The 23114-nt window shown below is 29.2% G+C and overlaps 2 protein-coding genes across 3 annotated transcripts; both read right to left on the minus strand.

Moving 5' to 3' along the window:
* Positions 1 to 6328: 6328 nt before the first annotated feature.
* On the minus strand, positions 6329 to 12822 carry LOC114181735 (protein IMPAIRED IN BABA-INDUCED STERILITY 1-like). Its single transcript, XM_028068271.1, has 9 exons — positions 12128 to 12822; positions 10773 to 11057; positions 10092 to 10409; positions 9393 to 9620; positions 9071 to 9168; positions 8249 to 8360; positions 7618 to 7977; positions 6979 to 7033; positions 6329 to 6588 (listed from the first exon to the last, which is right to left on the minus strand). Exons 1-9 carry the CDS (start codon positions 12476 to 12478, stop codon positions 6581 to 6583), a joined length of 1815 nt encoding a protein of 604 aa, XP_027924072.1. The 5' UTR covers positions 12479 to 12822; the 3' UTR covers positions 6329 to 6580.
* A 2899-nt stretch (positions 12823 to 15721) lies between these two features.
* On the minus strand, positions 15722 to 22182 carry LOC114181400 (purple acid phosphatase 23). Of its 2 annotated transcripts, XM_028067846.1 has the most exons (10): positions 21785 to 22182; positions 21090 to 21281; positions 20191 to 20527; positions 19691 to 19908; positions 19412 to 19602; positions 18986 to 19267; positions 17606 to 17728; positions 16439 to 16513; positions 16139 to 16198; positions 15722 to 15981 (listed from the first exon to the last, which is right to left on the minus strand). In XM_028067846.1, exons 1-10 carry the CDS (start codon positions 22068 to 22070, stop codon positions 15967 to 15969), a joined length of 1779 nt encoding a protein of 592 aa, XP_027923647.1. In that variant the 5' UTR covers positions 22071 to 22182; the 3' UTR covers positions 15722 to 15966. The 2 variants fall into 2 exon arrangements, with proteins under 2 accessions (XP_027923647.1, XP_027923648.1); XM_028067847.1 differs by lacking the exon at positions 16139 to 16198 and having other exon boundaries at positions 15723 to 15981; positions 21785 to 22070.
* Positions 22183 to 23114: the final 932 nt, after the last annotated feature.

Below are 23114 nucleotides of genomic sequence, written 5' to 3' on the forward strand. Positions count from 1 at the left end.
ATATATATTAATAAATTTTTATTAAATTCTTTTTTTTTATGATTTAATTTCTGTATCCAAGCATATGGTTATTCAATTTAACTCCGATGACATCTGGTCAATATTTTTATTTTTGGTCTTCAATTTAGCAATTTATTTGTTTTTTTTTCCTTTTAACATTTTATAATTTATGAATAATTTTGTGAAAATAAAAAAATACAAAAAAAAATTGAATTATGATTTTAAATTTTTTTATTACTTTTGCAAGTATGATATATTCAGATAATTATTGTTTTATATATCAATAATGATAATATTCTGTTAGATGAATAGTTAAGTTTTAACTAATTTACTTATTTTATAGAAATATTTTGTTAAATATTTTTTTAACAAAACATTTCCATAGTTAGACGCATTTATTAATTCATCTTAAAAATAGACCATTTTTTTAATGTTGAAAATGTTTTGTTTAATGATTTAGTGAAAAGAAAAAAAAAACAACTTTGGCTCTTTCTATTCTTTTTATATTACTTGCCATTTGTCTAATAAGTTTTTCTTTACAAGAAAGAGGTAAAGATTCTCTACAACATAGAATAATATTTTTGTGTTTTTTTATTTTAGAGGAAAGAAGTAAAGATGTCCTACGATATAGAATAATATTTTTGTATTTTTTATTTTGATACAAAGTTAGTTCAATTATGTGCATTTTATCACCTAAAAATATTAGTATTTTATCAAGCATAAAATAAGATTGTACTTGTATCGTTTATCAAATAAATGTGCACTTTTCATTATTTGTTGTGTATTAAAATGACATATTAAAATAAAATCAGATTCAAGATCTAACGCTTGAAAAGCTATTAAGGAAAAACCATTAAAATCTTATGAATTTTAAAAGATAAAGAGTAAATAATCGGTTTAATAGATCAACATATTTTGTTTTTACTATAATAAAAAAAACTATAATCTTAATATAAAAGATTTAACTTTGATAATTATTTGAACTTTGTCAATATTTAGGTAATTAAACATAGATTTAATCTTTAGTATTTAACATAAACCGATAATTATTAATATTAATATTTTTTTAATTAACAATTATTTGTTATTTAATTTTTTTTATTTAATGGTAATTAAAATATTTTATCCTAATGCGAAAATTAAAATATGTTATCCGAATGAGAAAATTAAAATTTCTTAACTTCAAATTACCTTATACAAAAAATATTGGAAAACGAAATTATATATGATATCAATTCAAATTGAATGCATTTGAATGTCTTAAAAAATGTGAAACTATATATTCAAATGTAGTGTTACTCTTAGGAATGACAAATAAATTCGTCCATACAAGTATTATATAAAAGTTATCCTAATGTTGATTATAAATATTTTTATTGATTAGATATGGGTATGGGATGAGAATAAGTATGTACATATTTGTCATGTTCTCGTTCTCATACCCATTTTTACTCTCATAGCGTTCTTGTAAGATCCAACATCAATAAATAATATTTAATTAATTAATGCGAGAGGGAGAGACCTTAAAGTAATTAATGAGGAGAGATAGGATGTGGAATAGTACTAGGTCAAATGGTTGATAGTACTTTGGTTGTCTAAGAAAGTCCTGTGTATGTCATCTTGTATTTATTAACTTATTTAATATGGTATGGACGTGTAGGTTGTCGTGATTATATGATGGTGAGTTTGAACCTTGGCCAAGGCAAAACAAGTTCTTTTATTTTACAAATATTTTTTAGTATAACAGCTTGGAGGACTTTGGGGGAAAACATTTTTTGAATATTAGAGACGTGAGAGAAAAGTGACTGGAGAGGAATTCAGCAAAGCTAGGAAGAACTTGGAGAGTTCGACGTTCTAATTAAGAATCAAGCGTCTAAGATCTTTTTGAACAAAGAAATATAGGGGAGTTGAACTCGTTTATCCTATTTTCTCTTTGTAGGAATTGATGTTTCGTTCTTGTTTGCTCTCTTTATTTTTTATGTGCATATCACACGCGTGGGTATCATATTTTCTAAGAGTGCTTTGTTTAATCGTAAAGAATCACGAGGTGGCTTATTTTAGAGGATAGGGGATAACAATGTTGTTTTAGTTGATCCATTCACAAATATAGGTTGCAGTCTTGTTTTCCTTCACAATAATTGGTGTAGTGCCTTCGTTATTCATAAAATTCATGCAAGTGCCTTGTCTCAATTGTATGGTATTAATCTTTTCCACCATTTACGTTTAGGTACAATGTTTTGACATTTTGGTTGTTGTCACAGTAGGATGCACGTCCTCCATCTCTTTGATTTTCTCTCTTCTTTTTGTGAATTGCCTTAGCAGAGGTTTGGGGTTGTGGTTGTCTTGTTTTTATTATCACGTCTAGTTTTTGTGGGTAGAATATATATATATATATATATATATATATATATATATATATATATATATATATATATATATATATGGCATAAATACATTTATGGTCCTCATTTTCGCATAGTTTGTTGTGGTTGATCCTTATTTATTTGAAATATTTAAAATGGTCCTAATTTTTGCAATTTGTTTTTAATTAGGTCCGTTTATGAGACGTCGTTTAAATGAGTAATAGAGCACTGTACAGGTGACACTGTTTGTATCATGTCATCAACCATTTTGTAATTGCATGGACTATTTGTGAACAATGGGGTGAACAAATGAATTTTATAATTAGGGATTTAGGGAAAACCATGTAATTAGGGATTTTGGGAGCAGAAATTCAAATAGGAGGTTGCAGCAGATTGGATTCATTGAGCCTGGTATGAAGACTTTGGGGATTTCGTTTTCAACTTCGCAAGTTTTTATCATCGACGAGGTTAGTAGTTTCGTTTTGAACTTCGAACGTTTTGTGTGTTTTTTGTGTGTTTGGGTTTAGGGTTTACATCATCTTGTTTGGGGTTTTGGATCGTAGGAAGTACTACAACAACGTTGCCTCCAACGATTACAACCAGAGGAAGAAGATTGGGAGCGTGACATACCTAGATAATGAAGGCACCAAGAGGGATTGTGGATGGAGGAAGGACTACTCTCAAACTTTCTTCAGGCCACCATCTCCTTTTCAAAACCCTACCTCACCTATGTATCCCCAATTTTGTAATTAAAACTCATTTGTGCACTTCACTATACAGAAACAGTCCACATAATTAAAAAAATAGTAGATCTAATGCAAACAGTACCACTTGTATAATGCTCCGTTACTCATTTAAACGGCGTCACATAAAAGGACCAAATTAAGCCCAAATTGTAAAAATGATGACCATTTTAAACATTTAAAAAAAATGAGGACCAACCGCAACAAACTATGCGAAAATGAGAACCAAAGAGGTATTTAAGTATATATATATATATATATATATATATATATATATATATATATATATATATATATATATACATTCTTAAATTATGAAATGCAATTGTAGTATTGTGTGGGTTTACAAGAGGTGGCTTGGAAAACTAAGAATGAGTAGAGAGAAGGGAAACCTATGTCAAACCATAAAATACTCAAACCATATAATAGTGGGATCTTCCTTTTCCTTTTAATGATAAGACATTGCTTTAGTATCCCTTTTTGCTTCTTTGAAGTTCTTTCACATTTTTAGGGGTTGTTAGAACCCATGAGACCCATGTTAAGTAGTAAATTGATAGATTGGTACTTTGGGGAACCCACGACATACCCTTGTATTTTTTCATTCTTTGTACTTTTGGTGCAAGCTTTATAATTCTCATATCACATGTTAATGTGTTGTAGGGCCAGTAGGGACAATCCATGTGATATAAATATTACATATTATATAATATAAATGTATATAAATATTTCGTATATATAATTAATATATAAACATTATATTATATATATATATATATATATATATATAAAGTATTGAAATTGAATTATGTTGATATGTATTGGTGTTAAAGGGTGTAAGTATGAGTTTAACTTAATTATGAATTTTATGTATGAATGATGATTGTGATAAGTTGCCTTGGTTGGATATATGCATATACATGTGTATTCTATTCACTAGGACATGTGTGATGGAATTAAGTCTAAATGGGGACCAATTCAATGTGCCCTAAAAACAAGAAATAGTGGGGAGAACCCTATTAGGAGTTGGCACCTGGCGGCGCGAGGTAGCGTGCTAGGCGGATAACACATCAGAGGTGGCTGAGGAATGTAGAACTACTGGCGCCTAGAAACGCAGTTAAGTCCGGCCAGGCGGACGCTTTTGATCTAGAAATACTTCCAGTGCTTTGACGCCTGACGGTAGAATAAGGCTGCCAAGCGAAAACGTGAATTCCGGAGATCTAGTAGAACTTAGTGGGCTAGCGCTTGGTGGTGCCAAGCATCTCACCAAACGGCCTACACAAATTTTGCTGGGAAACTCTGGAGTCGCACCAGGGAATTTACGGTAGAGATGGCTTGATGGAGGGAACTCTACGAGGCTCTGGGTGACATACGCTATGAGGATGACTTGTTGGGGGTCCAATTACTAGTGCAACCGATATTGGGGAAACACGTGCCCATTTTAGGGGTATAGCCTTTTGGGTCTTGAGGTGTTCAGTGCGAGTGTGCTTAGTGGTGGCTAGCACGGATGGGTCCATGCAAACTGCCCTCCCTGGTTGTATTCAGCGAGTTTGGTAGTCTGGGGACAAGTATGAACCACGATTCATGCTGGGAAACTCCACTTGAATCTCGATGAGAGGTAGGGATAAATTATCCTCGTGTGTGGACTACTTCAGTGGTGACTGGTAGTCGGAGAGGCGAGTAGACACTCGTGCGACAAGTATCAGCATAGGTATTCATCAAATAGCGTAGAACCCGAATGTTCACGGTAACAACCGTGGTGGGCACTGAGTATGCATGGAAGAAATACAAGACCAGCTAGTTAACTTAGCAAATCGGGGAATAGGAGTTTAATGTTATTGTAAGATAATGGTGTTGTTATTATGTTATTTCTCTGAGTTCACCCTATCTATTTGTGTTTGGCGATGATCACGTAAATCGTTATGCAGGAGCAGATGATGTTTCAGGTGAGGTTGCAGAGGAGTAGAGTCGAAGCGGGGCTTGTCATGCGATTTTAATTTTGAAGCTTTTAGTTTCATGTTTTGAATAAAATGATGTAATTTTAATTACAGTTGGATTGAGTTTTAAATTGTAAGAATTTATGTTATATTGGATCCGAAATTTCTAATTCGGCGGTTTAATAAAAATTCAAATTCCCGCGCCATGGGAAATGCTTTCATTAAATGCAGAAATTATAATTTTTTTTCTTATTATCTTTTATTAAATCAGTAATATTCGGATGTGCTGTTACCATCCCTATTTAAAATAATTAAAACACTTAGGTAGTCTAAAATACTTATATTCATTGTTCCCTTTGGTTAATTATTCAACATGTTAAAAATTTAAAAGGTTCACTCAAATATGAAGAAACTTCCTCTCTTATCACAATTTTGATAACATAATTTTCTTTATGTGATTTTGTTCAAATGGTAAATGGTATAAATTTCAGGAAATACAAGCCTCAAGTTTTATCAAATAATTTTGAAAGCACATGCTTAATTATTATCTTTCAAATATACTTGTTTTAGTACTTTTATTCATTATTATTTTTTACATGAAAATGTTTCACTTTCAATTTTATGTGTTAAATTCAATCACGTAAACCTTTGGTTTAGTAGGTAATATTAAAAATTTGTTTTCCTTTTTTCCCTTTTAATCCATAAGTTTGTTTTATTTGAAGAACCTTTGTTTCACTAAAAAATTTCATTATGTTTCAATAATTCAACCAATTTTATATCCACCAAATTTATTTATATCTCCAAGATATTTTTCTTTTTGTCACCACTTTGATTACACATTTTTTTTCATTTGTGTGACTGCATTCAAATGATATATTACATAGAATGAATGTTATTATCAATTTCATTGAATCAACAATTTTATCAATTTTACTCTTTTTTTATAATTATTTGACCTTACAATTATAACTTTTCTTGACATGTATATTCTTTTCACATTAAATCCTTAGCAAATTTTTTTAAAATTATTTATAATAGTTGGAATAGTAAAAAAACATACGTGAGTAATAGATATAGGATGAAATGAATAATTTATAATTATTAAATATGATGAAAAATGAATTTTTACTTTAGAGATAAAGATAGAGATAGTGAAACACACAATGATAGAGTATTTGTTTATATTTTTTTTTTCTTAAAACCAAACTTACACTTGGACAAAATTTGCATGTGGGGAAAGTGAAAATTCATGACAAATGAAAAACATTATTGTATTGTATCATCTTCCATTTTTTTTTTCTTGTTGCATGTATATAGTGTAATCTTGTTTTTGAATGTTAATAATGTTAAAGATTGAAGGGTGTGAACAATTAACTAGTGAGATCAAAAGGAGGGAAATGACACCAAGATGTCAACAAAGGTGAAGTAAAAAACTAAAATGGTTCAAATGTCCCTACTAGAGTTCATCAATAGCATAAATGTTTTTTAGTCACCCTTGTAATGATGAAGATTACACCGCTTTCACAATCCTTGTGTCATCTCATTTATCTGTAAACAACAAATTCATCTATAAGTATTCATCATTAGTTCACCTATAATGTCATTTTTTACAATACAAATTCTTATTCACCCCAAATATAAAAGTTACCTTGTTTATTTTACTTTTAACTGTGTTATATATGCAAGTTATATAACAATTTGTATAACATTACTATTTTTCTTTTATTTCTTTCTTCTTGTGAAGACAATTTAAGTAAAATTATGTACAATATAATTTTTTTTATCTCTATCCCTTCATAATTTATTACATTTTAATTTATTCATATTTTTTTCTTCTTTTTTGTTGTCTAATTTATCATACAAATTATTTCACATATAGCTTTTGTCTTTTCTCTCTCATATGAATGATATTTTTCAAATATAAATATATTTATTTACCTCTTCCAAATCTCGATTTACGAATTGCACGTTGTGCATCATGTTCTCTACGACCCTGTAAAACATTACATATAAAATATAAATTAATTTGATATAAATAGAATACACAAATATTTTAGCTAGGACATTCAAGTTCATTGTCTACAAGAAAAAAGATGTCATAATAGAAATTAACATCTAGCTTACTTTTTTTAACTAACAAGAATTTGTTTTTATAAAGCTCGTATGTCATGTAAAGATTGTCATCTAAGACAATTATAATATTATACCACGTACTAATTAATGAGTATTTTGAAGGGAATTTATGTGAAAATTTAATAATAATGAGTAATTAGTGTAATCCATGTAAGTGATTGTCATCACCTTTAACAAAAAATCTTAAAACTAAATTTATGGACATTCTTTCTTATATAGTACCTAACTTTTTCTTCTTTACTCAATGTGAAACTTAAACTCAAACTTGAATTCCTAACAATAATTTATAGCCATATATGTCATGTGTTAATTTTAACTAGCCATACTAAAACTTATGTTAATTTGTATTAGCAACTATTAACACCTCAAGTTTAATTTAACAACATACAGTTGTTGGTTTTGTGACTTGGTAATTTAAAATATTTAATTGGGGATAATGTTTACCTGAGCATTCACCAATTCAGCAGGATCAAAATCCATTGAAACCCTTTGGTTAGTTAAATCATATGTTCCTTTGGCAAAGTTGGGATCTAGTGCACTAATTTTGCTTCTTGATCCATCTGATAAAGTTGATGATGCATCTTGTTTTCTTCTTTTTACCCATGTATAATCATTAGTAGATCCTGAGACTTGTACTGGCACACTGTATCCATTACCATTAACAACATTCATCACTTGGGAGGTCTCAGACATGGTATCCATTGCAGGCTTTGTGTGCTCTTTGTACATGCCTCCTCCTTTTCCTTTTGTAACATGTGTTTTACCATCATCTTTATGACCATTTTGGGAAATATTTTGCATGCTCTACATAAAGAAGGTAAGATAAGTGAGTTTAGATTTTCTTCTAAGTTTTTTGGTGTTGTCCTCTGCTGAACACTACAAATACACTATGTTGGTACTTTAAATATCTTTATAATATATTTTAAAATTTCAAAATCAGTGACCATCAAAGTGTTTTGAAAGCACAATAGAGGAACAATACAAATAATCCAACAAATAATCTAAATTCTAAGATAAGTATTGTAAAAATAATGATATTTAAGTGGTGTAGTAACATTCCATTGAAAATTAATACCTCTTTTGAACTTGATTTACCAAAATTGTTTTGATCATGCAAAACTTTATTGACTCGTCTTGGTTGTCTTCTTGATGTTGCAACCTCTCTCACTTTGCCTTCAATCTTTTTCCTAAGAGTAAGGATTAAGAGTTAGTCCTAAAAATAAGAGAAAATGCATTTGATTTAATTGGAATGAGATATTCCAAAATACTAAAAATTAACAATAAATCTTTATTTCTCTAGTGAGTTCAATTACAACATCATGTGCCGTAATTACTAATAAAACTCAAACTCTTAGTGCGTAAAATAATTCAACTAAATAAATAATTATATCTATGACAATGAAGATTAAATAATCAGGACAAATGGACATATTTCATTTTAATATAAGAAGAAGAAAATTACAATCTTAGTACAAATCTTTGCATTTTGTTAATTTTGTTTGAACTCCGACAATGATTAAGGTAATTGAACATGTATTTTGTCTTAGTAATTGTCACATGTGTTTATTAAAGCGGAAATTAACATTAAACATGTGTTTGAACTTAAGAGAATCTCTAAGGATTTTAAATTTACAAAAACAAAATTTATAGGTTCTTCAGGGTTGATTACATGTTAGTGTTATATTTTCTTTTAATAAATGCATGTAACCATTATCGTAGATCAAACATGTGTTTAAATACTTTAACCATTAATGGATTTCAAACAAAATTAATGGAATTAAAGTTCATATATTCAAATAGTATTTTTTTTATTATACTAAAAATGAAATATGTCAATGTTTATTGTATCGAACCGACTATTATCCTTTTATAAACAAGAAATACTACACTAGTGTACCTGGATGAATCATCTTGAACTTTTACATCCATTTCTTTGCTCGGTGGGTATCTTGGAAGGTTTGATGGGTTACAAGCGTATGGCTTAGTGTTAAAATACTATAAAGAGTATACAACAAAAAGAAAATTAGAAATTCAAGTTAGTTGTACACAATTGATCCTTATTAAACAAACTTCCTAATAAGTTAACGTTTTTGGCAAAACAATTATGAAGTCATATGCATAAAACACTAACTATTTATTACAATGTAAGATCATAAAGAAGAACTTTTCCAAAAACGAAGAATACACTATACAAAAATACAAATTAATGAAATGTTTACCTCAGACATTAAGGCAGATGAGGAAGTTCCTCGATTGCTTGCGTCAATGGATAATAAAGTCTCAAGTAGGTTTATAGCAGTTTCAGGAAAATCTGCACATCTTTCTCGAAGAGAGCTTTCATAATTTGTTTGAGGCTTAAACATGGTTGCATGAGGAAGTTTGGTCTTTTTCCAGAACTCCTCAGGTGGAGAACCACACAACTTAAAAATTTTGTGCAATTGTTCAACCTATACACTCAACAAATACACACATGTCAAACTACAAAATAAGTTTAGTGTTTGCTAGCACATTCAAGCTATGGAAATTTGTTTTCAACAAAAAATTTAAAGTGCAAATTGACCATATATAATTATAAAGAGTTCAATATGTTTTTTTGTCCCTATACTATTTTTAAAAATTGTGTTTCGTCCTAAAACTAAAACTATAAGATAATTCTGTCCCTACAATTGTGAAAGTCATGTAAAACATTATCTTCTACAAATGGCATGCAGAGGTTATATCATAGTCCACTATGAAACTCAGTTTGTCACATTAGAAATACTCTACATATTGTTTGTTATGGAGGATTTACATGAATTTTTTAAAGTGTAGGAAAGTATTTGTGGATGAAACACAATTTATGACAATAGTTTAGGAACAAAAAACATATTTAACCTAAATATAAATTATACTTAACATACATCAATTGTTAGAATTACCTCAGTTCTTCCCTTAAGGATAGGCTTCCCAAGAAAAAGTTCTGCAAATACACAACCAACACTCCATAGATCTACTGACACTCCATAGTTAGTTGATCCCATCAATAGTTCAGGAGGACGATACCACAAAGTCACGACACGACTTGTCAAAGGATGTTTGTTACTTGTACTAATTGTATTTGCTAATCCAAAATCTCCTATCTTGAGAACACCTTCATTGTTTAATAAGATATTTGATACTTTGATGTCTCTGTGCATAATACCACGCATATGACAATGCTCGAGTCCACTTAGAAGTTGCCTCATGTAACATTTTATCTATCGAAAGAAACAATACACATGAATGTAAAAATAATCCAAACTTGCAATGAATCTTGTCTAATATACACAACAGATAAGATTTATGGTTAAATATGTTTTTCGTTTTCAAACTATTTTTCAAAATTGTGTTTTATCTCTAATATAATCTGTATGTTTATTTCATCCTTGCACTTTATGAAAGTCATGTAAAATATCCTTCCAACAAACAACATACGGATGTGGTAATAATAACCTTCACACGTAGTTTGTTGGAAATAATGTTTTACATCATTTTTCTAAAGTGTATGAACGAAATAAATATATAATTTATATCAAGAACGAAACAAAATTTTTAAAAATCGTTCAAAGATGTAAACAAACCTGTGATTCAGTGAATACTATCTCAGGACGTGACACTAGACCAGCTAGATCATGTTCCATGTATTCAAATACGAGGTATATGCTATTTGATAGACGAGAAGTGATTATGCCCTCCAATTTCATGATGTTTGGGTGATCAAGTCTTCGAAGGATGGTTATTTCTCTTGCCATAAACCTAATACTCTCAGGTTGAAAATTGTCAAACCGCACCTTTTTCAAAGCAAACAACTTTCCGGTTTCAACTTCACGAGCTCGAAACACACTACTATATGTACCTTGACCAATCTATTCAAAATTAAAAAATATTTTAATAGATGATGACAACAAGATATACTCACAAGATAATTATTTTCTAAAGTTAAAAGTAAAATAATAGAGTATCATGATTTATATTATTTTCAAAATAACATATCATTATGAGAAGAAGAAAAAAACGAGAAAGAAAAGAAAAGTGTGGGAAAATTTTAAATGTAACAATACAATAAGCAACAACTATTACATGAACCAAACAAAACTGAAGTATAACACTTTAGTTGATTTTCAATTACTTTTCTGATAAAAATGAAAACTTTATGTCAATGGCATGGTTTATATTATGTCAAAATAAAATGTTATAATAAATAATAAATGATAAATATCAATACTAACCTATAATCCATAGTTGAAATTTTAAATGACTGTTATACTGATACTAAATTTTCACGTAGATAAAATATATACTAAATATCAATACTAGTATTTTAGTTTATTTTCGATAGGGTAAATAATCAATTTTGCCTTCAAATGTGTATCTTGCTGATACTTCCATCCTTGAAAGAAGGAAAATTCATAATTTGTCTACAAAATAGGAAAGTTTCTAACAATTTTGTCATGTTACTAAGTTGACAATCCAAAAGATTATTAAGGTTTAAACACTTTGTCATTAATGAGTAAATTTAAAGTCATTAAAACAACCTTCACATTTTTATTTTATTTGGTGAGAGACAAGAAGAGAAACATAAACAATATACCTATTATAATCAAAATAATAATATAGGGATCAAATTAAGATTCAGATAATGATTTGACGTGTGTCACCTTATTGATTTAACATATGATACAATATTGATGTGACATGTGATATGAATAATTTTAAAAAAAATTAAAAAAAGTTAAAAAAATAGGAGATGACACATAATACATACTAAAAATAGGAGATGACACATAATAGGAGATGACACTAATGGAATTAGATATAATTGTTACGATACGTACGTAATTGAAACTAAAAAATATCTTAAGACCTAATTTGAAATATTTAAACAAAAACATGAACAAATAAAGTTTTTAACCTTGTTATTATTATTATTTTTTACCTTTTCTAATTTTTGAAAAGAATCTGCTTTGAGAGGGATCCATCCTTGAATGGCTTCTGCTGCAACAGCAGTGAGCCAAGGAGGCCAACCAACAGCGTTTTGTTCAGCCTCCACATTTCTGTGAACCAACCCTTGCCTTAAGCTAAGAGATCCATTACTCTTCTTTGAACTATTTTTCTTAAACTTGTTGGTGTTGTTGTTCCTCTCATTATCTACATTTCCTTTAGAATCCAAAATGGTCAATCCAGAACGGCCCTTGCTAGAAGCGCGAATCGTCTCTGAAGTTTTCACCGTCGATGGGGATGGAGAATAAGCTTTGGCAACCACATTTTTGGAGCTAATGCAACCCATTTGATTAACAAGAAAATGATCACAAAAACAAAACAACAAGAAAATGGACGATGTCGATTGTAGGGGAGAATTTCCCCTACATCAACACCTCCAATGTGGTTGCTACACCCAGAACAAAGGAGCTCAGAATACAGGGAGACGAGAAAAACCCGAAAACAGGGGCATTTCGAATTCTCACAAAAACAACAACTTTTGTTCTTTGTTCTTTGTTTTTTGTTTTCTCCTGTGTTGTTGTTGTTGGTTTTTTTTCTCTTCTTCCCTGATTTTGAGTCTCTTTGTCTTTGTTCTATGCAATTCGATGCAACCCTTTGGGTTTTCCCAAGAGGGTGTGCGAGACGCACATGGAAAAATGGTGGCTTTGTTGTGGAATAGAACAAGGAAATGAACAACCCCCTCCTTCCCCAAATTTTCTCTCTCTTCCCCTGTTTTTCTCTCTGTCCTCCATTCATTTCGGAAGGAATAAGGGGTTGGAGAAAAATCAAGGAGAGAATTAGAAATTCATGGCTTTCAATTCAGTCATCCAAATGGGTTGTTGAAAATTTTAGAAAAACAAACACGTGATGAGGTTTTGATGATTTTTTTTTTCTTTATTAATTTTAGAGGGTGTAATGGTGAGTTATCATTTGATTTTCCTCATTATTGATTTCAAGTTTTGATTAAACAAGAAGAGAGACAATATGAAAATACAAGACTAAGGTATAATATATGACATGGTAAAATGAAGGGTAACATTCATGTACATGAGCTTTTATTCTTATTTATAGTTGCAATTAACACATTATATACTCCTAAATTATATTGTAAAATTAAAATATAAAATATTTTGAACCAATATTTAATTTAATAAAATAATTAAAAATAGTATTAAAATTAATACAATAAAATATGCTTGTAATCAGAAAATAATTTTATTTATACATAAACTAGTATTTTATCAATATAATATAATTTTTTTTATTGAAAATAAAGTATGGTAAGTCAAATTAAATTTATACATTCAATAAACATTTTAAATGAAATCAAAGTAATATATAATATTTGAATATTAATAGTATTAATATAATGACAACCATTAATTTTCAATTGTTTATCAAACAATAAAAAATAATAATTAACTAAAGTTCTCAAATAATATTTTCTTTTATTTTACAAAATCAATTTAAAAGAAACACAATTTTTCCATTTTTTAAAGATTATATATTTTAAATAATAATAATAATAATCTATAACTATATATAAAGGGGATTCCCTCTTTTTTGTGTCCACATTTCATAATTCCAACTTTACCCTTTACAATGTAATTATTTGTTAAATTTTTTAAAATTAACGGTTACTTTTACAAGTTTTTATAAAACTATCTACTTATCTCCTTCTTCTTTAATCTTCTATTCATCAACAGTTATTTTCTCATATTTTTTCCATATATTTCACTTTATTTTTTATAAATATAATTTTATTTTGTTTATTAGCTTATAACATTATAATATCATTCAGTATTAATATAATATCATGCATATTTAAAAAATGCGTATACACAGGCACGATAGTGTCTGTGTTTACGCTAGTAATACTAATAAATAATTACAAATAAGATAATTTGTCTATTCAAGAGTATTATTTCAATTTTCTGAATTTGTGAATAGAAGACTTTGATATATTATGTTATTATTCCAAAAACTTTACTCTTAATTATGTTCATGAAGTCTATAAAGTAAGCACAATCAATTTCTTAAGAAACTTCGCTAAAAATTTAGGGTTTAGGGTTTAGGGTTGACACATTTTAATCATCACTAGAAAAAAATTAGATGAATATTTCAATATATATTATACGAGTTTTTTCATACATTAATTAGATGAGTTTAGTAATACACATTAGACAGTCTATACATGCACGAATTAGACAAGTATTTTATGCATAAAACATAAAACAAGTCATTTCATAAATAATTAGACAAGTCTAGAAAAAAATTAGATGAATATTTCAATATATATTATACGAGTTTTTTCATACATTAATTAGATGAGTTTAGTAATACACATTAGACAGTCTATACATGCACGAATTAGACAAGTATTTTATGCATAAAACATAAAACAAGTCATTTCATACAATAATTAGACAAGTCTAGAAAAAAATTAGATGAATATTTCAATATATATTATATGAGTTTTTTCATACATTAATTAGATGAGTTTAGTAATACACATTAGACAGTCTATACATGCATGAATTAGACAAGTATTTTATGCATAAAACATAAAACAAGTCATTTCATACAATAATTAGACAAGTTTAAGAATACGCATTTGGCGAATCCGTCCATACACTGATTAAACAAATCTTGCAACACACATTAGATGAGTTTGTCTATACACTAATTAAATGAGTCTAGCAATATACATTAGGCAAGATTATTTATACACATATTATACAAGTCTATTAATACATATTAGACAACTTTATCCATTATTTGATTAGAAGTGTCTTGAAATACACACTACACGAGTTTGTCCATACACATTAGATGAGGGTATCAATACACATTAGATTAGTGTGTCCATATATTGATTAGATAAGTCTAACATTAGATAGTAGATGAATTTGTCAATCCATTGATCATACGAGTCTAACAATACACATTAGACCAATATGTCCATACATCGATTTGTATTTGCAACGAATATATTCTATATATTTTTGCATAGTCTATCATTTATGTTTTTAAAGAGTTTACTCTATATTTTTTAACATGTTATATCCTTTGTATTTTAACATGTATTTTTAACATGTTATATCATTCTTCTTCAAGGAAATTAGTCCTCAATTGAAGGAATAAAAGGGTGGTTCTAAATATGAATCCTCCTATCTTTCTTATCTCCATTTAGAGATTTGTTTTGCTTCAATACATTTAATAGTCTCGTATAGTTTAGAAATTGAAAATAAACAAAATTAAATTTATCTTCCTCCTTCAATTTTTCGAAATGTTTTTTAAAAACAAAACCGTGATAAAAATTATACTTGCTTTGATTTTGTATGTCCAATAATCTTATATCATTTAAGAATTGAGACAAAAAAATTTAAAATTTACATTTATCCTTCAATTCTTTAAGATGATTTTTAAGAATAAAATCGTGACAAAACTATTTGAACTCTAAATATATGACAATTAACTCTAATGATAAGACCGAATTTAAAGTTGAATAACAAATATCAATAAAAATACAAGCAAATGCATAAATCCTTCATCGAAGTGCTAAACAATCTCAATAAGAGTGTAATTAACAATCCCATGTATACATAACTAAAAGCATTAGAGAGGAAAATCTACTTGGTTTAGTGAACAGGTAATAAGTGTTTTTTTTTTCTATTTAAAGAAGAAAAAAAGTGATTTTCCTCTCTAGAAACCTAAATAAAATCTCGTATATCCATGAAATATCAAGACACAATTTTTTACACTCAAATAGTCTTGTGTTTTATACAATGAAACCTAGCTCCATTTCACCTTCAAAATGAAAGAAAAATAAAACAATCAGAATCAATTCTTCAACATAGTTTTCATTAATAATTTTTCAAGTTTTTAGGTATACATTTTTCGATAAATTAAGAAAAGAACAATACTCTTTTCAACACCAATACAACAGAACTTAGAACATATTTACCTGAGAATATAGACCATTTAAAAAGAGAAGCCCAAGGATTTGTGATATGATGATAGAATTCTACGAGAGACAAATAAAAAGAAAAAAATAAAATATTTTTTTTTCATAAATTAAAATTAATTTATGCACAAGTTAAAAAATAAAAATTAATTGAAAAGCTTCTTCAAATTAACTTACATATGAACTAATTTCAAAAACTCATTTTGCTTTATTTATTTATTTCTCTCTTAAATCTGTTTATGAAAAAAATGTTTCCAAACAAAAACCCTTAAAGTAAAAAATAAACACTAAGGAGCATACCTTAGAAAGATGGGTAGGAGCATGAGAGGATTTAGGGTTTGAATTGTATGGAAGTGATTGTTGTGAATCTTGTGGCTGTAACAACAAAGCCAAAGGAAAATTGAAATCATAGCAAAACTAAAAAATAACTTAAATATTTTTAGTGTGTGAAAATTTGACAATTAAAGTAAAGCAAACAAAATTAATATTAGATAATATCAACTATAGAAATGAAAAAAAAAACCCTTTTGTAATAAGTAAAACAGCAAGTGAAAAATTTCTATTCTACACAAATAGAAATCAAAGTGAAACTCTTGCCAAAACCAACAAGTTGGAAAAAATTGCAAAAAAAATAATACTTATCAAGTGAATTTTACTATGTATGGATAAAATTTTAATAGATTGAATTCAAATTAAAAAAACACTCCAAAGGAAAGTCTTTAGTCTGTTAAAAAAACAACACAACTTTTACTTCTACAAAGCACAAAGGTTTAAGACAAAATTTTAATGTGAAAACCTATATAGGATGATCAAACATGTTTTCATCAAACTGAAAATCAACATAACATAAATCCTTAGTGATATAAATTCAGTTTTAGAAAGAGAAGACAACAAGAAAAAAAAAATCTTGGTTAGAAATGGTATTGAATGCACCTTCTAAAACTTGTCAGTAGAAAACAACAAAACAAGGATTTTAAGTGAATAAAACAATTTTTCTTTGTTTTAGAGAATGTTAGTTCACACTTGAAGTCACATAAAACTTGAAATGCTATGAAAAGTTTAGAAATGGAGTTATAAACAAAAGTTTTAAGAAGTAAACTTTAAGTTTAACTTAATCTTACAAAACTGACTTAACCAATTCAAATACGGTAAGGAAAAAGGTTCTTTGACGACTTTTTGACAAAATACCAGTGTCCAATATTGTAAATTTGTCTACCTAGAATGAGATCTCCAACCCCTATAATAACACGATAGACCTAATAAACAATAAACCTCATTAGGATAGACTTTTTAAATGACTCTCATACCATCTTAAATCTAACTCAGCTTTACAAAATTAGTTTGTAAGGTAAGGTCTGTATCCATTCATATATTGTAAATTTGTCTTATTTTTAATCGATATAAAATCTCTAAAATCCTCACGTTCAGAAAAAAGCTTGTGCATACTAAAGCTTATGAAACCATTACTTTTAAGTCTTTCATGCACAATTCTGGTTGCCTGACAATGTATATTTGGTCACCAACTGCATTTTCTTTATAGTTTTCTTGATTTCGGTGCCAAGTCCATAGTGCATATGTGGAATTCACAGCCTGCAACAAGATTGATGATAAAATTTTGAAGAAAAGGATAGATATCAATGTCATGAACAGAGAAAAATTCAATGAAATACATTATATATAGTCACATACAAAGAAAATTTTCATCCAAAAAATATATATATAGACAGATTTTTTTAGTGTTTTTGAATGTTTGTATCACTAACAAAATTAATTAGTATATATAATTACAGATGTTAGTATATTGTTTAATCATGCTTAGTAATCTTGTTGTTAATTATTAGTATACAATTCATGTTGTGTAAATATTCTGTATCTTATCATTACACACCAATAGTTCTACAAAATTTTGTAATTTTCAATAAAGGAGAGACTGTGTATTTAAGACTTTCTATGAGAAGTAATGATACACACACAACACAAGTTTGAATTTGTAATCTCTTGTGAGAACTCTCCAATTTTAAGGATTAAATTATAGTAGATTTGATTAAATTTTAAGTACTTTGTAAATTTGGATTTTTTTTTTCAATTATAAAAAAGGTTTCGTTCTACCTGAGTGCTCAAAATATTTTTTTTTTTTTACTTTTGTTTAAGTATTTTGTTCTTTGAGTTTGTCATCAACGAGATAATGTAGTCGTTACTTCTGTTTTTTCTCTCTAATCTTCTCCAACTCGTTAAAAAATTGTCTTATAAAATATTTATCTAAGACAAGTTCTACAAAATAGCTTATACATAACCTATTTTACCTTATGGAGAAATTTATTTCATTTTTTTTCTTATAAGTGTATAGAAAACTTTATCCAAACAAACTCATAGTTCTTGAGTAATAGTATTATTCATATTCCAATGAACTTTAACCAGAACAAAACAATAGATGATTAAGCTAATTGAACCCAGCAATAAAAATTCTTAAGAAGTAGATTTTAAGTGTAACTCAACCTTACAAAACCAACTTGTAAGATAAAGTTTGCACCGAGTTATATACCGAAAATTTTCCTTGTCTTTAGTCAACATGAAATTTCCAACACACCTCATCATATCAAGACATATACGTCTCGAGCAAGGAATAGGTATTTAAGGGTGGTCTGATAAAAGGTGGCACAATAGGCTTAATAAACAATAATTTTCACTAAAATAGGCTTTAAAATTTCTTTGATATCATCTTAAATAGTGTATTTTAAACATGATTCAACTTTACAAAACCAGCTTGTAAGGTGAGGTTTTGCACCCACTTATATATTGTAAATTTTCCTTATACTGTGAAAAAAAATTACAATATGAAGATTTTACCTCAAGTATCCCATGTCCAAAACTGCTTTCTCTAAATGCACTCCACTCAGGTTGTTTGTTCCAACAAAAGTTTCCTTTGGCAGGACCAGTGGAAAAATTTGATTTGCAAACTCCTCCAAATTCTGGTTTGTTATCTCCAGGAGAAGGACACTTTCCAGGGTCATCTGCATGATCAACATCTACTTTCTCTATATTTCCGCCATCTCCAACAGTTATGTAGATTGGTGCACAAGGATCCAATGTGTAGTTATAAACTCTGTTCATCCTCTCATAAGCATGAACCTGCAACATGGACATCATGTGACAACACAAATAGGAAAACCCCACTTGTAAAACAATCTTAATTTCAACACTATTGCTCATAATTCTATTCAAAAGAGTAACTGCAAAAACTGTGTGCAGAATTAGATACAGAATCTAACTCACATGACCATTGAAAACAATGTCAACCCTGTATTGATAGAAAATCTCTTCCATTTCCAATCTCATACACTCAAATTCTTGATAGTGTGAAGCATAACTGTTATACCAAGGAGGATGCATTGCAGCTACTAACCAGGGGGTCACACTACGGTCTATATTTTGCAGGTCTTGCTTCAGCCAAGAAAATTGTGCACCTGAAATACTTCAAGTCAAGTTGAAGCATCTGAAATTATGTGCATTCAGTGGTTAATTTACACAAGGGAAGCATTAGTTATCATTTACCAGTACTATTGTAATCAACATATGCTCCTAACATGATAAAGTGTATGCCTCCAGCATCAAAAGAGTAGTAGAAGTTACTTTTAGAGCCACTTTCTTCAGCAGGAACTGCAAATCGTGTCAAGTATGATTTGAATGTGATCCCACCAGCTTGAGGTTCAATCTCATGATTCCCTTCAATAACCATCATTGGAACTTCTGAGGTCAAAGGCTCCATAAACCTGATGTTTCAGAAACCATATTGCTTTTCAACTATGTGTATCCGGAGATACAACAACAATATGACATGAGTCCAACTCACATAAGGGATTAACACCACTTTCAACTCAAAATCTTAAGACAATGAATTTATGAGTGTTCTTCTTTATTTGGTTTTCAAATTTCTTATTTTTACTCGATGTGGAACTTGGACTCATTTAAAGTAGAATTTTTTTTTCAAGTTATGTTTTGCTAAGACTTGATTACATAATTTGTCATAGAACTCAGAACATGAGGTAGTTTACCTTCCCCACCCATCCCATCGAGGTTGATAAGTTTCTCTAATAGGAGCATCAGGAAATGCACATGAATAACATGAAACTCCCTTTCCACCAGTTGTGAGATACTGATTTGCATATGTTAAGTCTCCAACCATTAGAATCATTGAAGGATCATTATGAATTAGATGATCAATAGTTGATGTAGAATTTCTTGTGAGGCCTAGATCTCCAACAACTGCTATTCTAGCTGGATAATTATTTGGACCAGGTTTTGGAAAAGTCTCAAAAAAACGCTCTTGGCTCATGGCTGGAATAGAACTATCCCCACATTTGTAATAATATCTTGTTCCAGGTTCAAGACCTGCACCAGGAAAGAAGTGTCTCTGAACTTTCTCCAAACTGATAATAAATTTGTGTCATTGCACTTATTCACTTGGTTTATATCTTATAGTTTGTATCTTAAAAAACTCACACAAAATATGTCACATTCTTTTAAAGGATTTTTATCACATCACAAATGTAAGTTCTTTTATCCAACATTTGTATCACATGACAAACATCAAACTTTGTAAAGTATTGCTTCCAAGAACTTAAGATGATTAACAATAACAACAACAATCAAGCCTTTTTTTCCACTAGATCATGTGCAGGCTGCCCTACTTAATCTTTTGAGGAGGGACTTACTACTGAAGAATGACAACACCAATGAAATATGAGTTTAACTTACATTAGCGACTGACATCACTTCCAACCTAAAACCTTAAGACAATGATATTCTTTCTTATATGTTAGTTAACTTTTTTATCTCTATTCAATGTGGGACTTAAACTCACACTATATGGAACTTAAACTGACATTTATATTCCCTACACTACTACCCTCCATTTGAGCAGAAATACAAATAAAAGGAAACTCAAACATACCTTCAAGTTTCACATGATGAATGATAGCAGAGGTGTAATTCCATAGGCCTTCAAAGGGATACAACTGACTGTAAACAACAGAATCACCTTTCCCAACACCTGTGTACTTGCCACTCTCTTTCCCAAACCACACCTCACTTCCAACAGATGCAGGATCTACTGGGGTCACGTTGAGTCCAATCTGTGCATCCCCTTATCCGAAACCAAACAACACAACCAAGTAACAATGCTTTAGAACACAACACCATTAACATTCGAAAAATAACTTATTTTCCATCCACTTTCAATTTTAAGAATGTTACACTGTCAGAAAATCATAAACCATCCTTGTTATGACAGTAGAATGTTCCATTTCGTTCCTCAAAGTGTATGACAGATTCAATATAATCCTGTAATTCAAATAAATTAAGAAAAAAAGGTCCATTAAAGTAGCTACCTACCATCCCTATATATTATCATTAAAATGCAATTTAATTCGTACTTGGAGATGCTAGATTGCACTGCATTTTAATGATAACATGTAGTGATGAATGTGAAGAACAAAAACCACCTTAAAAGACAGTCTTTTAAGGATCAAATTCACTATCAAGCTTTTGAGATCAGATGCCAGATAAAACCCCTATGAACTATCATGGACTAATTACTCTTAAAAATGACAGCTTTTTTGGAAATTCTAAGGAGAAGAGGTAAAGTACCAGTAACCCAAGAAACCCACATAGAAGTTGGTGAAGAAATTGCAAGAGCAATCTGTTCAGGGAAATTCAAAGTTACATTCTTTCTGAGCCTTGGATGAGTCATGGGAAGGTCATCACTGCCCCGTCGCAGTGACGGGTCGAACCGGCGGGTCACGGGCTCAAATGGGCCATCCAAAGTGGTGGGAATGTGAGTCTCAGTCACTGTCATGATGGTGATGAAGTTGGTGCTCATCATCACCAAAACCATGGCCAGAAGCAAGCATAAGGTGCTGCTGCAGATTTTCATTTCTGACACAAAATGAAGGAATGGCTGAACTTTTTTTTTTTCTGCTTATGATGTTGTATTGTTAAGGGTTACTAAACAGAGCATTAACATGGTTGATCACTGTGGTGTAACTGTAAAAGACATGATTTTGAAGTAAAGTAGTTAACGCAACTTCTGTGCCATACGTTGTCGCCTAGGTGGCATGTTATCAGCATCTCGGTTCTAATGTTGGAATATGCTGCTTCTATAATGTTTTTTCGGTCCATAATATTTATTACTAAAAAAACATGGAAATTAATAGTTTCATATCCTTCAAAACAAAAAACCACTGGCTTAATATTTTATTTGAATAAAACTAGTGGAAAGAGATATGCACTTTTATGTGTGTCCTTTTTTATTATAAATAATTAATTTAATTTTGAAAAAATAATTAAATTTGAATAAGTAATTATTTAAAAAGATAAGATAATAAAATGATTATTATAATTTAGAAAATAATTAAGTTTAAATTAACAATCACTTACATAATAAAAACTATAATATAATTATTTTAGTTTAAAATAATGGTTACAACTATAAATTAAGAAAATGTCCTTTACGTATAGATTATAGACAATAATATGTAATATTACTTTAAGTTTATATATATATATATATATATATATATATATATATATGATTAAAATGTTAATATTTGAAGTGGGTATTTTTTTTTTTTGAAATATCATCGCCCAAAAACTTATAGATTATGATTTATTGGTAGATGATAACGTAAGTGCATGTATAATTTAATTGTTAAAAAATCATCTACATTTCAAAGGTCGTGCGAAAGTTCTTGAGAAATAATTTAAAGGCTAAAATAAATATATTTCACCATCTTTTGAAAAAAAACATTAATATATTTTAGTACATAAATTTATTAAAAGTAATGTAAACATATAGTTTTAGACCTTTCTTCCATGTTTTCTAAGAGTAATTTTAACCTTAATATCATTGGTTACTCCTCTTTTAAGTTGAACAGACGACAGATTCATCAATTTTATTCTCCCTTTTGGATTTGGTTCA

Source organism: Vigna unguiculata, chromosome 4 (genome assembly GCF_004118075.2).
Source record: "Vigna unguiculata cultivar IT97K-499-35 chromosome 4, ASM411807v1, whole genome shotgun sequence".
Lineage (NCBI taxonomy): Eukaryota > Viridiplantae > Streptophyta > Magnoliopsida > Fabales > Fabaceae > Vigna > Vigna unguiculata.